The 16,207-nt window shown below is 44.9% G+C and overlaps 1 protein-coding gene across 1 annotated transcript in view; it reads right to left on the reverse strand.

The window, feature by feature from the left end:
* RNF111 (ring finger protein 111) overlaps nt 1–16,207 on the reverse strand; it is a gene marked incomplete in the record, with an annotated part of 1,207,185 nt that overhangs the window by 1,098,471 nt on the left and 92,507 nt on the right. The window contains 1 exon segment of the mRNA XM_044078570.1: nt 9,922–10,046. Coding sequence (XP_043934505.1) covers nt 9,922–10,046 — 125 coding nt within the window.

A 16,207-nucleotide genomic window follows, 5' to 3' on the forward strand; every position in this document is an offset into this window, starting at 1 on the left:
GATTGCCACAATAACACCTTTCTAGAAAACATTGACATTTGGCGACGCTACCTGGATGACTGCTGGATGGTTTGGAGAGGGGACATACAAGGTTTGAGAAATTTTGTTTCATATTTAAATCACAATAAATGGGGTATGGAATTTACAGTCCATTATGATTATAATAAAATCACTTTTTGGATGTTTCCATCACCAAACAGATTGATAATACACTTTCCACTGAGGTATTTAGGAAACATCCTGAATTTAACACAATTCTACATGGATCTAGTTTTCATCCACCCCACGTAATACGCAACATTCCCAAGTCACAGTTTATTCATATCAAACGTATTTGCTCCACAGATTCCACTTTCCAACATCACAGGAAGGAGCTTACAGAACGATTTAGGTCAAGAGGCTATGGCATGGGTCATGTGATTAATGCAAGCAATATGACAAATTCTTCCAACAGAGCGGACTTTTTACAATACAAAGAACAGATTCCCAAGGATTGTACCACACTTAGATTTACTACCACATATGCTCGCAATACTAATCAATTGATTGCAAGCATCAATAGACATTGGAATATTTTACAATATGATCCAGACATTACCAACTTTATTCCAAACCAGTGTCAATTTTCATACAGGAAAGGGAAAAACCTAGGTGGTTTCTTTAATCATTTCAAACATGGCAACAAGATCACAGGTACGCAATTTAAACAAACTACACTTTCTGGGGAGCCTTTAATAGGCTGTTTTCCATGTGGACACTGTACCCACTGCGATAAAATCAACAAATCCAAACAGTTTTCTAGTCGGAACTGTTCACAGGTATATGACATCAATTTTTTCGCAAACTGTAGTAGTGATTGGATCATTTATATGGCCAGTTGTCATTGTGGCGCATTTTACATAGGACAAACTTCACGACCATTCAGAATTAGAATATCAGAGCATACTAGTAATATTCGTAACAAGAAAACTAGTAGTGCTCTGTATAAACATCTTTTGGTAGATAATTCTGCCAAATTCACTTTTATTATTATTGACATCATATCAGGAAACAGGACAAACAAATTAGGATGGCACCAAATTCTCAATAACAAAGAGAAGAAATGGATAATTAAACTTGGGGGGATTATTCCCACCTGGTCTCAATGAGAACTTATGACCCACCAATAGGGAGTTAGATGCCTCTATATTAGCTCATCACATTTATGCTTTGTTTAAATACACTGAAGAAGGTTGTGTTTTTTCTACCGAAACCGGTCTGTAACATAAATGTGTAGGTTTGTTAACCTATAATAAATTTGGACCTTATTGTATCAACGTTTGCTGGCTCCACATGTTTTCCTTTTCACGCATATGAAATGAGTCTCATGGACGAGTTGACTATCGAAGATAGGGTAGTCATCCGGGCGCCAACAGTTTGGGCTAACGCCTCAGGAAGATTACCCGTAAGAGACTCACCTAACTCTTTGAGGAGGTCCCTTTGGAGCATGGTAAAATGATAAAGATAATTCAGCGACCGCAGGGTAAAGGCCACTGAAGAAAGGGTACGCTTCCCGTACCTATCCATGCTCCTGGAATCCTTATTAGGAGGGTGAATAGACGTTGAAGCCTCAGCCACGTCCTGCTGAGTGGCAGATGCCACCACCATCGCATCTACTGCAACTCCTTTGGTCAAAAATTCCTTTTGAGGAGGGCTGAGAGGAACTTGTTAGGCCTGGCGGGCACCGGTTCCACAGAGTCAGGGTGTTCCCACACCCTTCGAGAAACTAAATCTAGCAATTCATCGAAGGGTGGAGACACCCAGGAGGCGGAGGGCTGGGCCCCAAAAGCCTTGAGGAAGACTGACTCCTCTGCGGAAGGGGTTTTGGACTGCCAATCGCCTCTCTGTCTCAGGATCTCGAGGATATCTGAGAATGAGACGTCATCCGAGGACGATTTTGGGGACCCCTCCACATCATCGAGGTCAGTATCTGATGTGATAGACTCATCCTGGGAGTCAATGTGCTTCCTCTTGCACAATTTTTTCCTTGGAGGTTCATCTGAAGCGGATTCAGAAGGACCTCCCGGGAGAAGGAACCCCCAAGGGGGTATCCTCAGGCCCTGGGGCCCCGCTGTCGTGGGAATGAAGCACACCAGAAGCACCAGTTCCCAAGTCTAGGGACGGTAAGGTAGAGACTTGCTGAGCCGGCAAGGACATGGCCAGCGCACTCCTCATGGCCTCAAAGGCAGGACCTCCAGACTCTACGGAGGACACCGGCTGAGAGACCACGACGGTACCGGGAATCCCTGCGGCCGACGCTCCGAGGGGAAGACTAGGCACCGAAGCTACCAGTTCCAAAGTGTTCCCCTCGGCCCCGACCAAGGAAGTCCCGGTACCGAACCCTGACGCCGAGGACAGGGTAGGAATGATGGTCGGAAAGTACAGTTTTGTACCTACCATAAATGTAGATGTCCGAGAGGTATGCATCTGCAGTCCTAACAAATGGGCTGTCCTGCCTCAGGCAGCCCTTCGGTCGGCCGGATTCCAAAGTCTGGGTCTGGCTTCGGCTGATGTCGCAATTCACCCGACGTCATAGCTGCAGTTCAGCGGGTATAAAGGCATCAGCCGACGCCATTTACCTCAGTGTTTCTTGCCCCAGATGCCAGGAGCCCTCTAGGAAGGCTAAATTTGGATAAATGCAAATGTTTCCAAACAACAGAGAGCAAATAGAAATAGACATGTATATACATATATACAAACAAATACACCATAATAGATTCCCCCAGCTAGCTACTAGATGGGCAAATACCCTAGGAGTACCACAGAGGGGAAGGAGGGTGGGTAATCCTGACTGCAGATGCATACCTCTCTGACATCTACATTTATGGTAGGTACAAAACTGTACTATGTCCTTCAAGGATGCATCTGCAGTCCTAACAAATGGGTAGAATACCATAGCCAAACTGGGGGAGGAGGTACTAACAAGATTATGGTGTAGTTAAGATCCCTTGCAAAACAGCAGTGGCAAAACCTGCTCGGGATCTGGAGTATAAGGGTAGATTATAATGTTTGGCGAATGTATGCACGGAGCTCCAAGTAGCAGCCTCTAAAATGTCTTTGGTAGCCCCTCCTCGTAAAAAAGCTGTAGTAGTGGCTGTAGCCCTTGTGGAATGAGGTCTGATGTTTTCTGGAGTTGTCTTTCCATGATAAGAGTAACAAAATCTAATGCAATTTCCTATCCATTTTGAGATTGTCTGTTTTGAAATTGCTTTTCCTTCCATTCCTGTTGCATATGCTACCAGAAGCTGGTCAGTTTTTCTATTGTTCTTGGTTCTGTCCAGGTAGTAGCGCAATTGCCTATGCACATCCAAGGTATGTAGTAATCTTTCCCCCCTGTTCTGTGGGTTGGGGAAGAATGTAGGTAGGTGGATTGCTTGGTTTAAAGATACCCTGGAGACCACCTTTGGCATAAAAGTAGGATTAGTTCTCATGGACACTCTATCCTGATGGAAGATAAGGAAGGGCTGTACTGCCATTAATGCATGTAATTCAGAAACCCTTCTTGCTGAAGTGATTGCAAGCAGGAAAGCAGTTTTCCATAAGTACTGTAATTCTGCTGTTGCTGCTGGTTCAAAAGGGGGGAGTGTCTACTTTTCTAGCACAAAGTTCAAGTCCCATGTAGGCAATGGTGGCTTCCTCAGTGGTTTTACATTTTTAATTCCTCTCAGAAACTGCCTGAGTAGAGGATGAGAGAAGACTGGAGGATCCATGTTGTATTCTGCTGAAATAGCTGACGCATGAATCTTAATGGAAGATTAGGACAGGCCATTGTGGAAAAGCTCTGCTAAGTATTCCAGGATGTTAGCTATGTTTACCAGTGATACATTTTCTCCTTTTGCTGCACTCCAAATGAGATATCTTTTCCATTTTGCTGAATAAGTTTTCCTTGTTGAGGGTCTGCGAGCCTCCAAGATAATGTCTTTAACCCTTTGAGATAAATCTGGGTTATTATGTCTTAAGCAATGTTCCAAGCAGTTAGCTGCAGTGTTTTCAAGTTTGGATGCAGGGTTTTGAAGTTGTTCTGTGTTAGCAGTAAAGGAACTAGGGGTAGAGGCCATGTATGCTCCCGAGACATACTCCTCAGTAATGGGTACCAATGCTGCCTCGGCCAGTCTGGAGCTATTAGGATGATCCTTGGGTGGTCTTCTTTGATCTTCAATAGCACCTTGTGCATCAAAGGAAGAGGTGGGAATGCATATGCTGTCAGGTTTTCCCAACTGAAAGATAGGGAGTCCACCTTCCAAGCAAGTGGGTGGTATTTCCTTGTGCAGAATCTTTTCAACTGGTGGTTGTGTGGGGATGCAAATAAGTCTATTTCTGGTAGTCCCCATTTCCTTGTAATGGATTTGAAGATGTCTGGATGCAGCATCCATTCGTGGGCATCCGTGGTAGTTCTGCTCAAGATGTCTGCTAGTATATTCTCTTTTCCTGGCACAAATATTGCCTGGAGCTGTATGTTGAGGCTCAGGGCCACATTCCAGAGGTCCATTGCCATCCGGCATAGAGGATATGAATGTGTGCCTCCCTGTTTGTTGATGTACCACATAACTGTGGTGTTGTCCGTCCTTATCAGCAGTTGACCCTGTTGAAGAAACGGTCTGAATGACTGAATTGCCAGTTTTACTGCCAGCATCTCTTTTTGATTTATGTGTAGGTTCAGCTGGTCTTGAGTCCATAAGCCTTGTATGCACTTGTCCAGCATGTGTGCCCCCCAACCGAGGTCTGAGGCGTCCGTGGTGATAGTCTGGCTTGGTTGAGGGCTGTGGAAGGGCAGTCCTTTGTTCAATTGACAGGCCTGAGCCCACCATCGGAATTCTTGCTTCAGGCATGGAATTATTGGAATTTGGGTTTCCAGGCTGTGCTTGTGCTGAGACCATAAATTCCTTAGGTACCATTGCAACTTCCTCATGTGTAGTCTGGCATGTGGAATCAATATTATGCAGGATGCCATGTAACCCAGGGCTTGCAGGACCTTCCTTGCTGTAAGCTGGTTCTGTGTTGTTAATGCCATGAAATAGAGTGGAAGGAGCTTCTGCTTTTCTGCTGTGAGGGATGCCATTTGATTTGATGTGTCCAGTTCTGCACCCAAGAAAGTTATCCTTTGAGATGGTATCAGCCTTGACTTTTTTATATTGACTGTGTATCCCAGGGCTTGCAGTATATGAATGACCTTTTTCAAATCTTTTGTTAATTTGTTTTTGTTGTCCGCTTGTAACAGGCAGTCGTCCAGGTAAGGGTAAATTTGAATTCCCTGGAGCCTGCAATGAGCAATTACTGATGCCAGGCATTTTGTGAAAACTCTGGGCGCAGTAGATAAGCCAAAAGGCAATGCTGAGAATTGATAATGCTCTGATCCTGCAAGAAATCTGAGGTATCTTCTGCAGTTTGGTCGTATGGGGACGTGCAGGTATGCCTCCTTGAGATCTAGAGTTACCAGCCAAGACTCCTTGCCCAGCATGGGAAGAAGCTGCTGTAGGGTCAGCATCTTGAATTTTGGAACAATGAGATATGTGTTCAGAGCGGACAGGTCGAGTATAGGTCTCCATTGGTTTTCCTTTCTTGGGACCAGGAAAAGTCTGGAGTAAAATTCTTGCCCTTGTTCCATAGACGGTACCTTTTCTATAGCTCTCATCCTTATTAAGTGGTCTATTTGTTCTAGAGCGTTTGTCCTTTGATTTGGAGGTAGGTTTGGCATTCCTCTCTTCCTTGGTAGAGTATGGAAGTGAAACCTGTAACCTTTGTCTATTGTCTGTAAAATCCATTTGTCTCCTGTAATGTAATGCCAGTTTACTGAAAATAAGGCTAGCTTTCCGCCTAAGGGTGCTTCTAGTTGTTCCCTGGTAGGCGGTTTCAGAGCCAAGTCACTGTGATTGTCCTGTGGAAGTGGTAGTGGCTGGATCTGCGGCAGTACTTCGCTGATTGTTAGGCTGCCACTGACGTCCCCTGTAGGCACCACTGGATTGACCTCTGCCTCTTGGGCGCCTATTCCTGCCTCTCTGTGCTCTGGTGGTGTCTGGAAAGGACCAATTCTTGGAAGGCCAGTTCCTACTAAACCTTGGAGGCTGGACCTGTAAGAAATCCTTGACTGTCTGGACAGATTTTGCTTTCTCTTCCACCTTCTTCAGCACTTGCTGTGCGGAGGAGCCAAACAAATTGTGTTTATCCATGGGAGCATCTAGGAGCTTTGATTTTACATGGTCTGGTAAGGACTGCTCTTTTAACCATGCATGCCTTCTGATCACTGTACCAGTCATAGCTGATCTAAAGGAAGCCTCCAGTGCATCATAGCCGCATTTTAAGGAATGATTACTGACCTGCTGAATGTTATGTACCATTTCCTGAAGAGACTTTCTGTCTAAAGGTTCAGGTGAGGACAGTTTTTTAGTTAACTGATCTAACATAAATTCCTGATACTGAATCATGTGGAATTGACAGTTTAAGGCCCTAGCCGAAAGATAAACTTTTTTACCCCATCTCTCTAAGGCCCTAGATTCCCTTTCAGAGGGGAGGGGTTTTTTGGCAGAGGTAGCTGCCACAGCCTTGGGGCCCTGTGAAATAGTTTCAGGATCTGCAAAAGGAGCCTTATACAAGTGATAATGTGTGTCCGGAACCCTGTAGTATCTGTCGGGCTTCGCAGGGGCCGGAGGAAGTGTATCAGGAGCAGTACAAGCATCATTAAATGCATCATCCACAACTGTAAGTACTGGAGGAATGGCTAAAGGCCTATGCTGTGGCAAATGCAAAAAGGTCCTAAGCCTTTTCCTAGAGTCTGAAAAATCCTGGCCCTGCCATTGAAATTGTTCCCTCATAGCATGCAAGGTTTCCCCAAAAGAAAATTCCTCAGGAGGAGAGGCAGAAGGAATGGAATCTTCTGCATCAGAGTCCTCATATGGAGAGTAAGGGCCTTCTGGAGGGTTTGTATTTTCTGAATCATCAGAGGAGTAATCTGTAGAAACTGGCTCAGGGGGCTCTGTTCTAGGCCTCTTCTCCGGAGGGGGGGTGAGAGGCCCTGTCAGGGTGAGGCTGGGATCCCCTGATCAAAAGATCCTCTGCTAGACTAAGCATTTGAGTACTAGAACTAGGCCTGTGAGAGGGGGCTTTAGCAGGCACAGACTTGGTTGGTTTTGCTGCTTTAGCCCTGGCAAAAGCCATAATTGACATGGAAGCAGGGGGCCTAGCAGCTCCACGTGTAGGAGTAGATACATCTAAGGGGATAGTATCTGATAAATCCTGAGAAACTGTAAGAGCTGGTGGATTTTCCGAAGCAGATTCAGCCATGCTGGAAGAGGCCTCGGTAGGAGGAGGTATGCTTTCGGCCGAAGGAAGAACCGTGGACTCGGTTTCAGCCGAAACAGAGACACTCGCGGTTGGCTTAACCACGGTTTCGGCCGAAACCGCGGGCCGCGAGTGCCGGTCCTTTTCCTTACGCTTTTTAGCTAAATGTGAAGTCGGAGTCTCCGACGGCATGATATAAGCAAAAGCGGAGCCGAAAAACTCCTCTGCAAACTCCGACCGACGTCTAAGTGTTCGTCGGTTGAAGGAAGCACAGGCAAGGCAAGCTACTACGTCGTGGTCTGGGCCTAAACAAGGTAGGCAGTAAGAGTGGAAATCTTTATGAGGTATTTGTTTCCCACAAGTTAAACAGTTATTCACTTTTTCTGACATCGGCTGAGGCAAGAAAGAGTCCCCAACGGGGTACTTAGCTTTTTAGAAGTCTTCGGTAGTAGCAATCTCTGGTTCTGACCGACCGGCACTTGCGAACAGCTTCTGCTTCGGGCGCCACGCGGCAAGAAAGACTGAGGAAAATGGCGTCGGCTGATGCCTTTATACCCGCTGAACTGCAGCTATGACGTCGGGTGAAGTGTGACATCAGCCGAGGCCAGACCCAGACTTTGGAATCCGGCCGACCGAAGGGCTGCCTGAGGCAGGACAACCCATTTGTTAGGACTGCAGATGCATCCTTGAAGGACATCCGAGAGGCTCCGAGGGAGTCTCGGTTCCGACTGGACGACTCTGCTCCGCTCCACCATCACCGACTCCAACGGTTCCGAAGAGGTTGGAGGAGGAATCGAGTGCGTCGAAATGGGGGCCGGCTCTGGAGCAGAGTGGGCTGGAGCCGAGACCATTTTTGCAAAAACCGGGGACTGGAAAAGCCTCTGAATAACTCTGTCCAAATCTGAGTCCGATAACCTGGAGGATTTAGAGGAAATAGATGGGGGCCGAGACGACTTCTCTCTCGGCTCCGATAAACCAGGGGACCGGCTCCGAAACGGCTCCAACACCATCGGCACCGGATCCGGAACCGTATGAACAAGCATCGGTGCCGAAGGGGACTTCGGGGCCGAGGGAGGAGAGTCTGAGCTGCACACCTCCAACGGCTCCGAGACCAAAGGAGCCGAAGCAGGTGATTCGCCTCTCAATCCCCCAACCTGCGGCTCCGACACCAATGGAGCCGAGGAAAGAGGTATCGAGGCAGACCCTTCCACCCGAGGCTCCGAAGCCATTGGAGCCGAGGAAGAAGAGGTCGACCTATGCTTCTTGGAAGTCGGTTCCGACGGACTGGTCGGAACAGACGACCTTTTCTTTTTAGAAGCTGGAGAGGAAGGAGAAGCCAAGGCTTCCTCAAAAGAGGGCTTAATAAGGCCCTTAAGGATCAATTTATTTTTACATTCTTGAAGGACCCTAGAGGAAAAAGCATGACAAACACTACATGTTTCCTGCAAATGTTTCGGTCCTAAACAATAAACACAAACAGCATGGCTATCAGTAATAGACATTTTGTAATTGCACTTGGTGCACTTTTTAAAGCCAGACTTCTGCTCTTTAGACATCCTATCACAACAATTTTTTACCACAAAAAGTAACCTTAAAGTAGGGCACGAGCCCTTGACTCAAAACGGGACTGGCCCGACATAGAGAACACGAATCGGGCAGAAAACCTCTAACTTAAACGGGCTCGATCAATCAAGTAAACCTTAAAGTAAACAAAATTCAACACATTGGCTCACAAATAAGCACATTAACTCACAAATAAGGGCAAGGGCCCTCTAACTTAAACGGGCCTTGCCCGGTAAGTATAAAATACCAATCACACCGAAAACTTTTCACACACACACGTAAAGCTGTTAAAACAGCTGTTTGTTAAATTCGTGAAGAAACCCCTAGGTCAAAAGACCAAAAGTATACAAAAAACCACTTGGCTCCAGCCAAGTCGAGACCACGTCTAGCTTGAAAAGCGGCAAACGAGATCTGGGGAAGCAGGCGTGGTGCATTCTGGGATAAGGGGTAGCCCAGCCAATTAGAGACTTTGTTCTACTATATAGTGGCCGAGTCGGAGCCGATGGATCGGCTCCGAAACCATCAGTTATGAATGTAGGCGAGATAGGATCCCATTACATCACTTAGTCTGCCTGATGGTGTTAACTTAAGATTTACTACTCAAGCTAAAGTGTGATGGTAAAAACAATGCTTTGCCCCACTTCTGCACATTCAATGAAAGAAAAAAAAAATAGTAGCAGTAGTCAGGATAAAGGCTTTCAAACCGGTGGAGCCCACTGTGTGAACCTAACCATCAGACCTTGGGGGGGGGTGCATTAGCTTAAAATTAGCTCCCCACTCACTGAAGCAATGCCAAGTCTTCAGGCTTTTCAAAAAGAATAGCTTGCTACCAGATTAAGTGTTTCACGTATGTACTCTGCTGAACACAACACATCTTGAAAAATTTGCTTCCACTCGTCTGTTGGTATCAGAGTGGGCAATAAAAAACAGAAAGCATCTAAAAGGGAATGCCTTGATTTATGCAGCATTTGGATTTCCATGCAACTCCTTCCAGATCCTTTCCATTCTACAAACTAAGAAATGCGTCACAACAGAAATCTCACCGCAGCTTTCTCCAACAGTTACAATTTCCACTTCACTATCTGTTGAGGTAACATTGATTTCTTCATTCGCAGTGATCTGAGGTGTAGGAGAGGCCTCAATCACTACTACGTCTTCATCAATGCTCCCTATAAATCAAAGTTAAGACTCCAGTCAGTAAACAGTTTAACCAACCATGGTCAATAAATCTGTAAAAACCTGAACATGAAAGTATGGTTTTGCAGCTTAAAAAGTAACATTTTTGTTAGCAATGTAAACTTCCTGAAACGGCACAATTGTATGAGTCAGCCTTCATCTCTGTCTTTTCTTAGGTTATTTCCCAGCTTTGGAAAAAAAGGGCTCCATGACTTTCCAGCACAGCAACATGTGTATAGCTGCTGGGCCAAGACAAGTCATATATTTATTAAAAACTGCTATCCCTGACACTCAGAACAGCTTCAGATGTCTTGAAGGAAGTGGGTCCAGAGATTATCCACATCAGTTAATACTTTTGAGAGAGAGAATGTCAGAAATGGTACATGGACCTTCACCTGCACCCTCCCTCCCCCAAGCACAGCCTGCCTAACCTCTTTGCTCAATGCTTCCTACACAGATAAATGCCTTCACCCGACAGGTCTTTGGCATATTTATTTTCAAAAAACAAATTCTTCAGGACAACAAATATTACTCAAACATGTAACACAGGAAAGTTATGCAGCATGAAGTAGTTGTGTAAACTAACATCATAACTGTACATGTTCAAATGATCACTGTTACAGTAGCTTAAGCTCTGTAGACTGTATCCTACCAAGGCTAGGACAACTGACCAGCATCCAAAGCTTTAGGACACCTACCATGACGGGCTTAGAGAGAGAGAGACAAAATCAGTAATTATGCAGCCAAACCTTCAGAGCTTGGAAGTCAGTTTCTTAAAAATCTGTGGACTCTAAAGTAAATAAAATATCCATATCCTGGCACAAAACATCACAAAAATGAGGGGGATGACAGGAGGGCATCGTTACTACAACTCTGATTATTCAAACATCTACTGTTAGGTTACGTTAACTTGTATTAACTGTACTATGTTCATCATTAGATCACTATTGCAGCAACAAAAACTATATTGGATTATTGCCAACGCTTAGACAAGGAGCCCCTGCAGAACAGACTTAAATCCTACTCACAGCTGTTCAACAGTTTGGCAACACCCGTCCACAAGAAGAATGTAAAAAAATAAGTTGACATTGTAGTGTTTAGTAAAAATATGTACTAATGACAAAGGTGCTGCCCTTAGAGTCCACTGCTTTCCAATAAGTACCAGGAGTACACATAGCTCTTGTAGAAAGTGAATCACCAAGACAACCCCCCCCCCCAAAGAAAGTCAGGAAGTAAAATAAAAGAATAAAGTGAGATAACCATTTAGAAATTGTCAACTTTGAACTGGTTGCCCCCCAATCAAAGCAAACAAACAGCAAGTCAGAAGTCCTGTTTAGAAGTACCAGAGTTGCCTATGGACATCAGAAGTATGTAGAATACTTTCTCCTGTTTCTGGGGTCTGGAAAGAACACAGGATAGAAACAGACTGATTTAAGGTAAATTCAAACACAGCCTTAAGCATAACGGAAGAGTTGCTTCTTAAAGTAACCCCCATCCCTGTGGAAGATACAAGGTTAAGATCCCATGATGGGGCCACGCATTTTCTTATGTAATCAGATATGCAATGCTTCTCTGATAAAGTAAAAAATAAAGCAATTTCAGGAAGAAGAAAGTGGAGATCCAGTAGAAAACAGACAAACGACTGAAAGACATACATTCAAAGAAATGTAGAATAAGCCTTATTTGATCAAGTCAAACAGGTATGGCAGAACCATACAGGCCTCCTGTCTGGATCAGTCCTGGTCTTTCTTGTGGCAAACAAGAAAAATCTTCCACTTTGCCAAATAGGACTTTCTAGTAGCAGATTTTCTAACCCTCTTTAGTCCTTGTTGCACTTACTCAGAAAAAAAGGTGCCCAAATGGGATCAAAAATATCTCCCAAAATACACTGAAAATTGACTGTCAGAGGATCAAATACAAATAACCGACAGGCCTATATCAGTGTCTGAAATCAAAATTCAAATTAATAAATTAAAACCCAATAAGGCACCTAGAAATGGCTGCATAAAGTACAGTTTTGTACCTACCATAAATGTAGATGTTAGAGTGTTCACCCTGCTGCAGTCATCACATTTGGGTTATCCTGTCGTCAGGAGGTCCCGCAGTCGGCTGGAATTCCAAAGTCTTGGTCCGGCGTCAGTTGCCGTCGCCTCTTCCCTGACGTCAGTGCGCCAGGGGTATATATAGTGCAACCGACACCATTTCCTTCAGTTTTTCTTGCCCCAGATGTCAGGTGCCCCCAAAAAGGTGATCAGAAATTAGTACCAAATGGAGTAACCTCTGCCCAAACACAAAATCCCTTCAGTTATAAGCAAATACATCATTAAGGTATTGAAGAGATATAGCCAGTAGATCAGAGGGGATGGAGGGAGGATAACCTGGACTGCAGCAGGGTGAACACTCAAACATCTACATTTATGGTAGGTACAAAACTATACTATGTTCATCGTGTTACCCTGCTGCAGTCATCACACTTGGGTTGAATCCCAAAGCTAAGGAAGGGAGGAGGTATCATAGAGGGTTAGTGGAGGCTATAAGGCCCTGCAGAACTGCAGTGGCGAAGCCCGCCCTGGTCTTAGAGTAAAGAGGCAAGTGATCGTGTTTGGTAAAGGTGTGAACTGAACTCCAAGTTGCAGCTTCTAAAATCTCCTTGGTTGGAACCACCCTTAGAAAGCTGTAGAGGTAGCTGTTGCCCTGGTGGAGTGGGACCTAATGGTAGCAGGGACTGGTTTCCCATGATGAGTATAGCAGAAACGTATGCAATGACCTATCCATTTAGAAATGGTTTGCTTTGATATAGCTTTCCCTTGAGTAGCTGTAGCATAGGATACAAAGAGCTGGTCAGATTTTCTGAAAGTCTTAGTTTTGTCCAAGTAGTAACTAAGTTGCCTGTGAATGTCCAAGGAATGCAGGAGTCTCTCACCCTTGTTCTGTGGATTTGGGAAGAAGGTGGGTAAGTGGATGGTTTGATTTAAAGCCACACTGGAAACCACCTTAGGCATAAAGGAAGGATTAGTTCGTAGAGAAACTCTGTCTTGATGAAAAATGAGGAAAGGTTCCACTGCCATTAGTGCCTGTAGCTCTGAGACTCTTCTATCTGAAGCTATTGCTAGGAGCAGGGCAGTTTTCCATGATAGGAACTGAAGATCTGCAGAGAAAGCTGGTTCTAAGGGAGGCAGTGTTAGTTTTTCCAGAACAAAATTGAGGTCCCATGTAGGTGTAGGAGCTCTCCTGGGTGGTCTAATGTTTTTTGCCCCTCTGAGAAACTGCCTTAGAAGAGGATTTGAAAATAAAGGTGGATCCGTGTTGTAGTGAGCTGAAATAGCTGAAGCATGGATTTTAATGGAGGAGAAAGAAAGTCCTTTGTGCAACATCTCAGCTAAATACTGTAGAATGTGAGGCATGCGAAATGCCAAAAAGTGTATAGTCATCCCCTTTGGCAAAAACAAAGTGCTCACAAATTACCACATAGGTGGTAATCCATTAAGTACAGAAGAAGTAATTAGGGACCTGGGGACCCAAGTTGATAGCAATCTCTTATTTGACAACCATGTGGCCAAAGTGGTTAGAAAAACATTTTATATAGCCCACCTAATCATGAAGGGATTCACATCTAGATCAGGGGTGGTCATCGTGCCTCTTTACTCATCCCTCATCAGGCCCATAATTGAGTACAATGCCCCTTTTGGGATGTACCTTACCAGACACTTGCAGCAACTGGAAAGACCCCAAAAGTACCTCACCAAGAGGATCAAAGGGCTCAAACAGATGCCATATGCTGCCCGGTTAACGAAACTCCAGCTCTACTCAGTGGCATACCGCCTGTTCAGAGGCTATCTGTGCCGGACGTATAAAGCCATGTCCAACCCAGAATTAATGGACATGCTGCACCTCAGAAAATCCAAATCCCATCGAGCTACGCGCTCGAGAGACTTGAACCTCAGCATTGAAATAAATAGGACATGCTGGAGGGACAGATTCATAACTCAGAGGCTCCCTTCACGCTGGAATAAAATCTCAGTCCAGGTTAGGCAGAGTCCCTCCATTGACTCTCTGGATCGGAGATCGTAGGTTTACCCTGGGTATCACTTCTGTGTCACTGTTAGACAGAGGCACAGTATACTAACCTCGAAAAAGGGCATAGCAAAATAAATTTAAAATGGGTGGCGAAAGCCAAACACATTCTGGCTAGGCTTATAAATGCCCTAGGGCAGATAGCCTAGTATGAACCTATGTGAGGCTGAATTGTGTCTTGGCCTTTAGCTTGGTTTCAGGCACAAAACCTTTTCCATTTGTCCGAGTAAGCCTTCCTGGTGCTTGGCCTCCTGGCTTCCAGAATAACATCCAGAACTGCTTGGGAAAGAGGAGCTGGCTGTATATTTAGTTGATTTGCCATGCAGCCAGATTTAAAGTTTTGAGCTGGCTTTGAAGAATCTGATCGTTTTGTTGTGTGAGCAAATGGGGAATTTGAGGCAATATCCATGGTGGGCTGTGGGCCATATTTCTCAATAGCGGGTACCAGTGCTGGCGTGGCCAGTCTGGGGCTATGAGAATCAGTCGTGGTCTTTCCTTTTTGACTTTCAGAAGAACCTTTGTGAGGAGAGGCAATGGAGGGAAGGCATATACTGTCAGGTTTTTCCAACAGAGAGAGAGTGCGTCCACTTTCCAAGCTTGATGGTGAAATGTCCTTGTACAAAATTTTGTTAGTTGATAGTTTTGAGGACTAGCAAACAGGTCTACGTCTGGAAGGCCCCATTTTTGAGTTATCATTGCAAATATTTGTGGATCTAGTTTCCACTCGTGGGGATCCTTGATGTTTCTGCTGAGGTCGTCTGTCAATGTGTTCTTCTGTCCTGGTATGAATTGAGCTTGCAACTGAACTTGGTAAGCCAGAGCTGTGTTCCATAAGAGCATTGTTTGCCTGCAGAGAGGGTAGGAATGTGTACCCCCTTGGGTAGGAATGTGTACCCCCTTGTTTGTTTATGTACCACATTACTGTGGTGTTGTCCGTCTTTATTGCAAGTTGTCCTGGATGTAATAGATCCTTGAAGGCTGTCAGAGCTTTCTACACAGCTAGCATCTCTTTTTATGTGCAGATTTCTTTGATCTGCAGTCCATAGGTCTTGAATGCATTGTCCTGCCATGTGTGCCCCCCAGGCGTAATCTGAAGCATCTGTTGTGACAGTTTGCCTGGCTGGGGGTAAGGTGAAAGGCTGACCCTTGTTGAGGTGACATGCCTGTGACCACCATAGAAATTCCTGTTGTAGGCAGGGGATGAGAGATATTATTGTGTCTAAGCTGTGGCTGTGTTGAGACCATACGCTTTTTAGGTACCACTGTAATTTCCTCATATGCAGCTTTGCAAATGGTTTTATTAGTATGCAAGATGCCATGAAGCCCAAAGCCTGCAGATTTTTTCTTGCAGTTAATTGGGTCTTTGTTGCCATTGTCCTGAAATATCGAGTCAGTTGTAGTTGCTTGTCTGGCGTAAGATAAGCCTTCTGGGCCGTTGTATCAAAGCTGGCACCCAGGAATGTCATTTTTTGTGAGGGTCCTAATTCTGACTTCTTTTCATTTACTGTGTACCCCAGGCAGTTTAGTAGATGCTTTATAAAGGCCAGATGATGTAGGAGAATGTCTTTGCTTTATGCTTGGATGAGGCAGTCGTCCAGGTATGGATATATTTGAATTCCTCTTTGTCTGCAGTATGCAATTACTGGTGCCAGGCATTTTGTGAAGACTCTGGGCGCAGTAGATAAGCCAAAGGGCAGTGCAGAAAATTGGTAATGGGTTGAACCTGCAATGAAACAGAGGTATCTTCTGCAACTTTGTCTGATTGGGACATGCAGGTATGCCTCCTTGAGGTCCAACGTTACTAGCCATGCTTCCATGCCCAACATGGGAAGTAGCTGCTGTAGAGTTAGCATCTTGAATTTGGGTACTTGTAAGTAAGTGTTTAGAATTGAAAGGTCCAGAATTGGTCTCCAGACATTGTCCTTTCTGGGCACTAGAAAGAGTCTTGAATAAAATCCTTGGCCTTGCTCTCAAGTAGGTACCAGTTGAATGGCTCTCATGTCCATGAGAGCTGTAATTTGCTTTTGTGCCTCTGCCCATTGATTTTGTGGCAGGTTTGGCATTCCTCTTTTCATTGGCA

Source organism: Protopterus annectens, chromosome 7.part1 (assembly GCF_019279795.1).
Source record: "Protopterus annectens isolate FY-2018-M chromosome 7.part1, PAN1.0, whole genome shotgun sequence".
Lineage (NCBI taxonomy): Eukaryota > Metazoa > Chordata > Ceratodontiformes > Protopteridae > Protopterus > Protopterus annectens.